At 51.7% G+C, this 12,513-nt stretch overlaps 1 protein-coding gene across 3 annotated transcripts in view; it reads right to left on the bottom strand.

Moving 5' to 3' along the window:
* LOC143901745 (protein groucho) overlaps window positions 1–11,049 on the bottom strand; it is a 68,027-nt gene extending 56,978 nt beyond the window's left edge. For all 3 annotated transcript variants that reach the window (XM_077414262.1, XM_077414260.1, XM_077414261.1), the window contains exon 1: window positions 9,639–11,049. In XM_077414262.1, coding sequence (XP_077270388.1) covers window positions 9,639–9,698 — 60 coding nt within the window. In that variant the 5' untranslated portion in view covers window positions 9,699–11,049. The remainder of the gene's footprint in view (window positions 1–9,638) is intronic.
* Between the last annotated feature and the right edge of the window lie 1,464 nt (window positions 11,050–12,513).

Here is a 12,513-nt window from a genome sequence, read left to right on the forward strand (position 1 = left end):
AATAAATCGCAAAATTACTGCATCCATGCAGCGATAAATTTATATAATGATAAAGAGAATATGCCCTAAACACACCGCGGTACGGTTCTTCGGAACTCCGGCAGTAGTGATTCAATGGGCGTGCACACAGAAGTCAAAAGGTTAAGAACCGTTGTTATACCATATACTTTCGCGGATACTACGTCGCGCGCCGTAAAAAGAAAATGTCAGACGTGACAGGTTCGAGGTGAAACACGAGATAACAGACGGACGAGAGAAGGAAAAAGAGCGTATAAAAAAACCGGTAGGAATAAAGATTAAGCGAACAGAAGCCGCGGACAAACAAAGAGCCGAGAGCTATGATTCGGCCGTTCCGAGTAGACCAGGTAATTACTGGTTGAATCTGGAAGAGAGAAAGAGAGATTTCGTGTCTTTTCTTCCTCCGCATTTCCTACCCTCGACCATGGATCTCGATCTCGTTGAAAGAGAGAGAGAGGGAGAGGGGGGGGGAGAGAGAAGAGAAAAACTACGACGATAGATAAAAGCGCGACGAGAAAACTCCGTCGAACTGCGCGAATGAGCCGCGCGTGGTACTTTAACGGCACAAAGGGAGCTTAAATATCGGCCAACTGTCGTGGCCCGCTACCGTCGTCTCGTCTCTCCCAACTCCCTGAAACGACCATTCACTCTCCTCGTTCTCCTATCTCTTCGTCTCCCTTTCACCGTCTGGTACGTTTGGTTGCCGGTGGAAGCGAGAGCAGAGGGCATCGACAAAAGCGACGGTGTTACAAAAGCTCTGGCGATAATAGGAAGCACGGCGGGAGCCACCCTGGCAGTTCGGTCACCTAATCTGTTACAGTCATAAACCCCGTTCTCACCCTCTCGTCTCTACCCCCTGCCTGCTTGCCTGCCTGCCGTTCACGGTGACGCCCTTTTACGAGCTGCTCCTCCCGTCGCGGCGGAGCAGCTCACCCTTATCGTGAAACGCTCTCGTCACCCTCTTCCTCTCTCTCTCTCTCTCTCTCTCTCTCTCTCTCTCTCTCTCTCTCTCTCTCTCTCTCTCTCTCTCTCTCTCTCTCTCTCTCCCCCTCCCTCCCTCTGTCTTTCTCTCTAATTTTTTTATAAAGTGATTCTATCAGCGCCTGCAGAACATTCGTTCAACATCGTCAACAGGAACAGTTATCTCACGGCACGCATGCGAAAATGTGAAGACAATGAATAAACGCTGCGAATTTAATATCGCGCGTCTTCTCTGGAAACTTTTAATAACGACTTTACGATCGTCGAATGACGGTCTTTTCTTTCTCTCGATGACATCGCGCCTTTCGCAGCATCAACGGTCCTCGAGGGCGTCGCGCGATATTCAATGGGGAATCTGTAACACGAGGGTCGTCTCCCTCGGGATTAAGGGGAAAGATCGAGGGAATATGTTATAATTACCGCCAAACTGAACGCCGAAGCGGGAGTCAGGGGCGAAAAGAAGGGGCTGATGGGATCGTACCTGCCTACCGACCTCTCTTGCTTTCGACACTCGCGACAATGTCGTCCCTTTCGATCTCCTGGGGCTGATACCGCTCTTACCCTCCCCCTTCTCCCCTTCATCTTTTTTACGACGCGCCGCGCATCACGGCGTAGCCAGTAACGTCAAAATGAAATTTCTAAGGACGAGGACAGCCACCACTCTCTTACCACTCCCTTTCACAATAATCTCGTTATCCACGCCGACAACCGGGAGAATGGAAGGCGGAGGGTGAAGAACGAGCGGCACCCCTTGTTGTTGTCTGCCTCCCCCTCGTGCGACGAGGGAGTGTGCATCGAGGCAATGAAATCCGAGCGCGCGGCCACATCTCTCGAGAGCATCTAAATTGCGATTCTAATCGGCGCCGCTCTCGTGAGCGCCCCCGACCATCCGTTTTGCGGATCATAAATGCACGATCGCGCTGAGTCATAACGCGCGCCGTCGGGCGAATTAAAAATGACGGTCGATTGTTCCCGGTGAAAATGAGAAGATAAAACGTTTCGGGAAGAATGCGAAGATTGCAGAAAAAAATCTGTAGATAAAAGGAAGATTTTTATGATAAGGGGTATACGTTCTAGGAAATCGGAGAGAAAGACATAAGAATACTATTACATATTGTACGATCGTAAGAAATATGAAGAATAATCTGTTTATTCGTTCGAAACGACCATGAAACGGGTCAGTCACGAGCTAACTGCATTTGATTCCATGTACTCCAAACTTCTGTTTTCGTATTAGTTGTTTTTCTGCCAATATAGCTCGGTGAAGAGAGAGACAGGGAGAGGACCGTCGCGGGACTCGTTTCCTCGCTCCGGCGATCGAGTATGAGCTGAAAAACGAAACAAACGCGAAGCGGTTTGGATGGGGAGGAGAAAAGAATGTCTCCCTCGTGTCTCCGGGTTGTCAAGCCATTATCGAAGCTATCGCTCGACGGTCGACCGGGCGTTTTTAAGAGTGCCAGCCTTTATCTGGCGAACAAGCTACAGCTAATGTAGATCCCGACTGCGACCCGATTTTATCCTTCTATTTTATCTGTGACATACCCGAAATAGAACTTTTTACGGAACCAATTCTCCTATTTCTTAGCGCCTCGTGTATCAAAGAAAAAAACCGTTACTCTTTTAGCGGCGGGACTGAAGAACAATTTTTACGTCTACTGTTCTTGTCTGAGAAATACCAACGACATTACGCTGATGGTATTATCTCAATTATGTAAAATACGAGAAGTCGTAGTGGGTATAAGAGATGTTAAGCGGAGAAGGTGAGAAGCAAAGAGCGCGCGGGAGAGCGACGAGAGAAAAAAAAGGAAAAGACGAAAAGATGGTAACCACGGACGAGCTCGAGACGGTAGTATACGGTAGCCAGCGTGTATATCATTAACCTTATCCTCGTTTTTCGTCTTCCCCCTCGCGCGCACAGCCACCACAACCGCCCCCGCCTACCCCACCTCCGTGACAAGCACGGGTCTCAACGGTCCGATGAAACAGGAATGCACCGTCTCGTTCTCTCGCCCGCGTCGCGTCACGCACCCCGCATCGCTCTTTCTTTCTCTCTCTCTCTCTGTCTCTTCCATCCGCGCGTGTATATATGTGTATTCTCTCCCGTTCCACCCAATATGTCTTCTTTCTCCGTCCATGCCGCGCGATACTCGTCCCGACCCGCACACCATCTCACTTCCAGATGACTCCAACCCAGCGCGGCACAAACGAGTAATTAACTATCTCCGTGTGGGACACGTGTTCCCATCGTGTTTCCTCTCCTCCTTCCGTTCATTTCTCCCTCCCCTTCTCCGCCGCCTCCTCCTTCTCCCGCCTATGTCTCCTGCTGCCTTCCACCTCGCTCCACTGACTCTCCGTGTTTGCACACACTCTCTTATGTTAATTCGGCTTAACGCCCAGAAGCCCTCGAGGGGTCGAGAAGCGCCTTGCCTCGCCTCGCCGAAAAATTACGGGCGATCACGAAGAGGGAGCCCACGACGATCGGGGTGGTCACGGACGATCTCGTAGAAAATAATAGGGATGTTCGTCCACTCGTGTGTTACGTGACAGGGGAGAAGATACGGGAAGAAACGTAAGGGTCGTTCGATCGTTCGTAGGGTCCCCACCATTATTCATTGTACACTCGACGCGATTCACGTCTCTTTATACGAGCTCCGCGTTAACGTTCCTGAAAATGGTACTGCTAATCTTCCGCCATTCTCGTGAAACCAAGCGTCTCGACAAACATCGAAGCTAGTTCGTTTCAATTATGAACTCCCAGGGGTTGCGAACAATACTCGATAAGTCCTCGACCGAGTCCTCGACTTTTTCCGGTAAAGTCTTCTCGCGACCGTTTGTAATTTTGCGGATTTGTTCAGGTTTGTAACAGAAGTGGATTCTCCGCCATTTACCATTCGGTATGGTTCGCATTTCGGAAAAGCATCGTGTCGACAGTGAGAGGAAGAGAGAGAGAGAGAGAGAGAGAGAGAGAGAGAGAGAGAGAGAGAGAGATAAGCTAAGAGAAACGCGTTTGCTAATAAACTCGATTATTCCGACGTAATCCGTAGCGACCGTAGCGAACGTCTAATGACCAGGTAGTAGTACCCGGCCTCAAATTTATCCATGGCATTCATCTTCCCATTAGCGGTGAATAATTCCGTTGGCGTTTACGTGCCGATTCCCCATTCGTCCGGGTTGTAAGATGATTGGCCGCAGGGAGAAACGACGGTGTCGTCGCACGCGCGGTCACGACCTCTCTTCCGTTCCCACTTGGGCGCTCTCGTATTCTCCCGTCCGTTGAGAAATCGAACCGTGGGGGTCAAAAGACCGATAACTATTGTACAACAGCTAGCGATACGCGCCAATCTATCGCATACTTTTTTAAATTGCATATATTTTTAATAAATCTTTCCTTATATAAATATTCAATATATAATTTAAGAAAAAATAAACTTAAAAAAACAGATAAAATAATTCTCCAGCTAATTTTAGGCAGACTTAGTTTCAATTTTAAATTGAAATTCAGTTATAAAGATAGATGATGCTAAAGACTGGAAAGTTGCAATAAATAATGACCACTCTCGACGATATCACTAAGGAGGAATCAACAACTCAAAATTAACCACGAGATCCATAAATAACAGGAAATACGCTTGATGAAAAAGATAAGACTTCAATATTTAACATATTTTCTATGCGAGCATGAATACGAGATCGAAATATTACTCTCGAACGATAAATCAAAAGATGTTATTCTTAAATCATTACCCAAATGAGTGAGATCAGTATACACTAATGCTTTTTTATCTCTTTTAAGATCCTTTTAATTTTTCAGTCGGTAATTTACACGATAGTAAAATCTGAACTTTCTATTGCGCATAAAGACTAGAAAATAAGAAAGAAAAGGACAAAAGCAGAGACACGTGATTACGAAACAGAAACCTCGGACACGAGATTACTCTATATGGCGTACTGTGCAACATGAAAACAGTGGGAGACGAAAAGGAAAGAAAAAAAGAAGGTGAAGAGACAACTCGACAAACCACCGGATCTAATGCCAATTAGTGCCATTCTCATGTACGAATAGGCCCGCAGGGATCTCTCGACGAGGCTTCCTCGAAAGTTTCTCCTCATTTTCTCCGGAGTTCTTCGTTCTTCCTCTTTTTACTCGGAGATTCAAGTACACAAGCCGTATTCGCCACTTTATGCGTAATTGCAAAATTGCAGCAAATATCCTTTCAAATACCGTTTCTATAACAAGTGCGAAATAAACACTCTTCCTTAAAGAAAAATTTCCAGCAATAAAATTATATCCTCACAGCGGCATGGCACGGATAAAAATTTGTGCTCAGGTCAGAATGGAACGACAAAGACGATTAGGATCCATTCAAGAATTTATGGGTGCGGAAAACGAAAGGTGGTCAAATTAAAAATAATCGCGGAAACCTAATAGGTAAAGCTTTCTCAACTTCCTTCAAACTTTTACTGGACCAATTCACGAGGGTTTAGGAGAATAAATATCCTGGAGAAGGTCTCGCGTCCGATTATCGTCATGGAGATTATTTCGGCAGGTAGAGCTAGGAATATCTGCAGAGCTGTCGTCTATTCATTTCATTCACATGCTCAGCGAACACCTGCGGACGGAAGTGGCGCGTCAGACTTTTCTAGAGACCGCATCGCACCGATCGACTAATTATACAGCCCAGCGAGATATTTAATCATCGTGACACGTGTTTTTTTTCTCTGGGGCCGCGCATCAGCGGCAGCGATTATTATTTATTACGTCGTAAAGCATATCGTTGAGCAAAGAAACGGAACGACACGAAACAAAAAGGCACGGGACGGATCGCTCGTCATATCGAGCGTGTTGATCAGGATGAGGGAGGGAGGGAGGGAGAGAGGAGAGGAAGAAGGGTATCTCACACTCGACCCGCCATCGATTGCGTGTATCACGCGAAACCGCTTCCTACGCCGGTCGCCGCGCATTAACGTGTAATTGTATCTAAAAGTAAATACAGACGTCTCGCGATAAAATCGGTAAACGCCTCGCGCGTTACGCGTTAGCGTCGGCAGATGCACGGCCGTTGCGCCATAAAACCACCACGGGAAGGAGAAAGCGTAGGTAAGGAAAGTGGAAATTAAAACCGTCGCTGTTCGCCGCACGGCTGGCGCACACGCACACGCAGACGCACACGCGTGAAGACGTGACGCGGCGGCGCATACGTACGTATCCCGCCGCGGAGTTCCTCCATCCATTCGGCGGCGCGGCACCGTGTAATTACGTCGGGCGAGAGCACGAGATCGCGATCCGGCTCGGCCAGGAAACGTATAATGGGAGTATAATGCGTGAAATTTACTGGCCGCATCGGCATAATGGACGACGCGACGCTCAAGATATCACCGTGATTCCATATTTCCGAGCGATGCGCGCGCGGCGCGGCGGAGCGTAACGCGCCGCGATTCACCGCGTGTACGCGTCAGTTTAGATCTCGGATTTTAACACAAGCAATTACCGGGAACGAGACAGGGCAGACCGAATCGGCCCGAGTCCGCGCGGTCCCTGCCCCAGCTCCGCTCTGGAATATCCGCAACGCATCGTGCATTTATCGCGCGCGGCCTCGGTCTGTAATTTCGCCGAGTCGAATTTCAACGTTGCGCGTAGGTATCGCCGTATATCGCCGATACGCGTGGATCGCGGCAACGCGAGGATTCAGATTCAATTAGTCCCATCGCGGTACCCGAGATCTGTGTTTATCGGTGAAAAAAATTCCAATTTTCAACATTTACGAGATATAGCTTTTAAAATCGCGTGACTTTCCAGACACTTAAGGAATCCTCGGGTATCTGATCGAACACGAGTAGCGCGATCGTTAGAGAAGTATCCGAGCTTCCTGTGCTACGCGCAATTTCTTACGAGAGCCAGTCTCGCGTAACCCGTAATTAACATATTACTAATTAAGCAATCTCGACGCGTCGCGCCTCGACGAGGAGGAATTAAAAATGAAGAAGGCAGAGACGACGAGAAGGGAAAGGCGAGCGCGCCCCGCGCGACCGACCGGTTGCGCGTCGCCGCGTTTTTTCAGCTGTGCACATTCGGACGCGTTTGAACAGCGTGTCGGCGCAAACAGACCGATTAAAAGTATCAAATATTTACCGAATTGGGAGTCCTGCGCAAACGTGCGCCAACGTGCAGTTTACCAGGAAGGTAGTAAACCCGACGGGGCGAGGTCCGGTCTCTGGGTCTCTCTGATACGCGCGTGTGTACGGATGCACGTATAACGACGCCCGTCTGCCGCCCGTTGACGTTCGCAACGTGTACCCTACTAACCAACGTTAGCACTTCGCACCACCGTCCGTCCTTTCCCGTAGAGTTATGGATCGCTCGTCGCCCCTTCGCCCCCTACCTACGCTTCAGCTCCGTAATATTCGATTACGTGGGGCGTCGTTTACGCGAAAAATATTTCAGGGGTGGATACAGGCTCTCGAGACGCGAAGGAATATGCTTGTTAGATATAGGAAGCACACTCTCGTAAAGTTTAGCACTGAATTCGAATACGTGGGGGCTTAACATGCACGAATCGTAATATTAGATAGAAAAAAGTCGAGATCAGCTAGACAACTCTAGTCGCTAATTGTAAGTAAATATTAGTCGATATCGATATCTTAACTTTTGAAGAGACACCTCAAAGTTATGTATATAATAGACGATAAATTAAGTCGAAAGAAAACGTTCAATGCAGTCTTTAGGTGTATCTTAAACACATTGATATCCTATACGTACAAAAGGGAACTTTTCTACGTGCTTATTACCTGACCTACCTCACCACGTCCGGGTGCAACTATATTATTACCGTTGTTATTAGGGTCGGGCCTTTTCCCGAAACTCTCATTACGTTTAGGCCCCTTTTCTCAGGTCAACGACACCGGCACAAAGTGACGTCCGAGTATCTCGCGCGTCACAACGATCGTCATTCGCAATGATCGGTAAACGCGCGCAATACCTTTTTCTATGAGTCACGTTCGAGTTACGTTCGACTAACTGACTCGATTAGCGAGTTGCGAAAAAATTGTTTGTCCGCGATTTTTACGCGCCGGGCGCTGCGCGTATTTGTTTTTAACGCAAGAGCGTTGCGCGTTCCAGCGAAACTAAAAAAAAAAAAAGGCGTTAATATCCCGTAACGGACGGATGGAAGTTATATGCCGACCGCGAAACGGCGTGAACGTGACGGGACTGCGCAGCGACGACTCCGAGCGAGCTGGACACGAGTCGTGCGCGACGATTAAGTCGCCATTATTTCGACCGGGCCGTTAAACGCAGACCAGCGCCAGCGCCGAGAGTCCATCGTCCATCGCGGAACGCGGACGGCGAACGGCTCTTCGCTCGCACGATTCACGGATCAACGATTCCGACGTGCCGTGGCGAAACGCTTTTCGCACGGCCGCGAGGCCAACGTCGGACGACGGCGAATGCGATTGTTCCACGTTCGTACCGCCGAATTTTCGACGCGCGGCGGAGAAACACGTGCACGTGCACGGGTTGTATATTGAGCAAATTCAATTTAGCGATATTTATATTGCACCATATTGTATACGCGATGCGGTTACAGTTGGAGCAACGCGTCACACGTGTGTCACACGTGCGTCCCACGTGGGGGACGCGTCGCCTCGAAACTGCCCCGGTAATCGCGATTTCCTCGCACGACGATCCCTCGACGCGCGTTAACGAAAGTAAGTTTCCGCGCGGGCGGCCGAAATCCGATATACCCGAGCGAAGCGCGGAATGCCGAGATTGCGTTCGCGCGTCAGCGTCGCCGCGTATACGCGACGACACGGCGAAACTCGAGAGGCCGCCCGGATTCGTCGATGACGACGGATCGTGTTACGAGAAGTGCGAATCGCGCAGTCGGGAGTAACGGGAGCGCAATCGAGCGCGACAGCTCCGAGCGCTCTAAAAAGAAATCGTCATCGTGCGGCGTGTTTATCCATTTAAGCGGTAAAAAGATGACGGAGAGATAACGTCGGAAACGCGCCCCGCGATCAAGGAGGAGCGGGTTAATCAGGGTTAACAACGATGTAAATTACATACGTAAATCAGATCGTCCGCGCGCGCGTGGCACGACCGCGCCGGTCCGCGCCGGCGCGCAGCGTCGCGGCGGTACGTTAAGTATGCGACGGCGACGTGCAACGCGCTGTAAAATAGACCGAAGGCTCGCGGCGGTCTCGCGAAAAAAGGAACGCGACGCTCGGGGGTGGGGGGGGCGGCCATTTCGCGGAGCGAGCGAAGTAAAAAGTAAAACCTACTCGACGTCGCGATCTCTCGCATTTGTATTCCGATTAATCCGATCCCGGCGAAGCAGCGATAGGGTCGCGGCTCGCTCCGCGAAATATACATCACCCGCCTCGCGTCGTCGACGCCGCTATCGGCCGCATTCCGACGGGGATCAGGCGCGCGTCCAGCCTAATTTATTCGGCCTGAGAATTTACATCGATTAAACCCGATGGCTGTTTAACGGTTACACAATTGCGGTTTACGCAGTTTATCTACGCCGAATGCCATCGTCGATCCCGGGACAAAAACAAACAAACAAACAATCAGAGTTATGATTATCACGATAATAATAATAATATCGTTACGTTATCGATACAATCGTTACTATACTCACCGGATGCCTGGCGGCAGCGGCGGCCACGGCGGCTGCGTTGATTCCGGCGCTGGGATACATCCTTCCTGCGCGGTTTCCCGCTCGATGCGTCCACGGAGGTACGCCAAGCCAAGGTATCTGATGCACGGCGTGTCTCGCTGCACTGGCCGGGAGACGCGACTTTTCCGTTGCTTTTCAGCGGAGACGCGTCATGTCGCGCGCGCGGCAGTCGGCACGCTTATTCCGACGAGCGCGCCCCGGGGAACCAACAATAAACAACAACGAACGTTGTTGCGCAACGGGCAACAACCGATAACAGAAGTAAAACGACGGTTCCGAGGAGGGAAAGGGCCGCTCTCTCTCTCTCTCTCTCACTCTTTCTTTCCCTCTTCCGGGAGGCTCGTAACGCGCGTCGAATCACTCGGCCGCTACGAAGACGAAGATGATCGGCACTCCCGGCGATGACGCGTCGTCCCGCGACGACGTGCTACGTTCCGGTACGACGCGTACGCTAGCGTGATTCGCAACACCCCGTTTCCCCGCCGAAAATCCATCGGCGGTCGGCACCAATCCATCCGTCACTACCGTCTCATCGGCCGCGCTTAAACGTCGCACCTTCTCTCTCGCACTCGCGCGGAGTAACGGTCGGTCGGTCGGTAGCGGCCTCTCCTTCTCTCTCTCTCTCTCTCTTTCTCTCTGTCTCTCGGTTCGCCGGGTCAGGTGAGGCTGAGGCTGGTCGTCGCGTTCATTCGGAGTCACGCACGACGCTCCGAGACGAGCCGATGCACGATGGGACGAGGCGAGCGAGGAGGCCAACTCGATCTCCTCGACGGCCGTGTCCGCGCCTTTCTTTGTGCTTCGCAACGCGAGAGTCGCGGCTTACCCTTTTTTCGGTCGGTAAGGCAGGGGAAACTCGCGTCGTCGTCGTCGTCGTCGTCGTCGTCGTCGTCGTCGTCGTCGTCGCCGCGCCGGAGAAACACACCGAAAGATCTCGAGAGCGCACGTTCCTTATCGGACACACGCGCGTTTATTGCGATCTATTTACTTCACTCCCGCCTCCTCTTCTCCTCCTCTCGCCGCGATTCGGAAGCGGCGGCGGCGGCGGCGTCGTCGTCGTCGTCGTCGAACGTCGCGGGCAACACTGACGCGCGTCACACACGCTGGCACACTGCACACACTCGGTTGTTTACTCCAAGAGCGCGAATTCAACGTCCAGGCGCGCGCGCGCGCGCACACACACACACGATCGCGGCTACGAGGTCGCCGGCGAAAACGTGAAAGCTCGAAAGACCGCGGAGCGCGATCGATCTCACTTGCGGCTTGCGGAAGTTCCTCGCGAGAAAATCGCGACGAGCGTCGTAAAAGCGCGCGAGAATCAAATGACGCGGACGAACCTCTCGCGACAGCGGCTACGGAGCGACTGACGGATAGACCGATGGTGGGAGATCGCGTTCTCCCCTCCAGAGCGCGCTGTATTCCCCCCCCCCGCGCGACCTCCCTCCGACGAATCGTCGACTCCCCCACTGCCTCGCTCCCTCGTCCTCGTCGCTCACCGTGCCCCGCGCCCCGCGCCGCCCGCGGCCCAACGGTCCCGCTACTTCGCGTTTAAAGCCACCAAGCATCCCCTCGAATGTCTCTCGTCTGACGTCTCCTCCACGCTCGTATTAACCGGCGCGATAGCTCCTTCGCAATTAAGTCGCGTTACGTAAGGATCTCGAAAAGGCGAGCACGAAAATCACGGCTCGTTAAAACGTTGCTCTACGCGTCCCTCTTACAAACTCCGTCCGTCCTTCTCTCTCCCTCGCTCTTTCTCGTACACCTCCACTGTTCTTACGCACGGTCGATCCGTTTTATCGAGCTCCTTTCCAACGAGGAATGTTCGTCGTGATTTTCGATCGTCCACGCGCAAGTCTTTACGATTGCCTCTTTCCGCGTCGCTCGTCGACGATGAATGGCAATTTCAGCGGAATGAAATTATATCGTCGTTAAAGCGGCCTGGCGTCCCCGATTTTGTCGTCTCGCCGAGCGACAACTTCGCGCGACGCGCGGCGGCGGCACTTTGACATTACGACGATGTATCGCGATATTGCGAAACGCGTCGCGCTCCCAATTCGTTCTTTTCCGCGAGCGAGCGTGCAAAAAGGTGACTCGGCACTCTTTTCCCTCTTACTCACCGATGCTTTATCGACATCGATTACCGGCCGTCTGGTTTTTCCTTTTTTTTCTTTTCTTTTCTTTTCTTTCTGGCCGTAGCTACGTGGAGGCATTATCGCCACGACGACAGCGTCGCGGAAACGCGCGCAAACGATATTCGCGCTCGATCGCCCCTCGGAATTCAAGCGATTCGGCGTATCAATCTCACGAGAGACGGTGACTAATAAAAAGTCGTTGCTTACCCAGCGTCGTTATTCCGCTGGGAGGGTACTCCACTACGAGTAGTTTGCTCCGACTACGGGTTTGGATTTTTGCGAGTCTTGGCGCGGAGAAACGCCCGGTCCATCGGGTACCGAAAAGTTCTCAGTCGCGGACGGATACGCGCGGCGCGCGGTATAGTACGAGGATAGACAGAGATAGAGTGAGAGAGAGAGAGAGTGAGAGAGAGTGGGCGGCGGGAGAGGGAGGCGCCGCATGCCGAACATACGCGTCGGTATTAGTCGTTCCTCCGGGTTCGCTACGGCGTGTGCAAACAAATCGAAAGTTTTTCGCAAAATGGCCGTCACCGGGCTGACACGGATGTCCGCGTAAACTCCCTTTCGCCCCTCCTCCCCGCGCCCCCGTCCCACGCCGCGCTTTTCCCCGCGCCTCGTTTCCCCGCTTGTCGACCGGCTGCCTCTCTCGCCACTCGTGATTTCCCTCACTTCCCACACTACCACAAATATGGCGCCTCCACCCGTTT

This window comes from Temnothorax americanus, unplaced genomic scaffold (genome assembly GCF_048541705.1).
Source record: "Temnothorax americanus isolate GAGA-0224 unplaced genomic scaffold, ASM4854170v1 Scaffold36, whole genome shotgun sequence".
Lineage (NCBI taxonomy): Eukaryota > Metazoa > Arthropoda > Insecta > Hymenoptera > Formicidae > Temnothorax > Temnothorax americanus.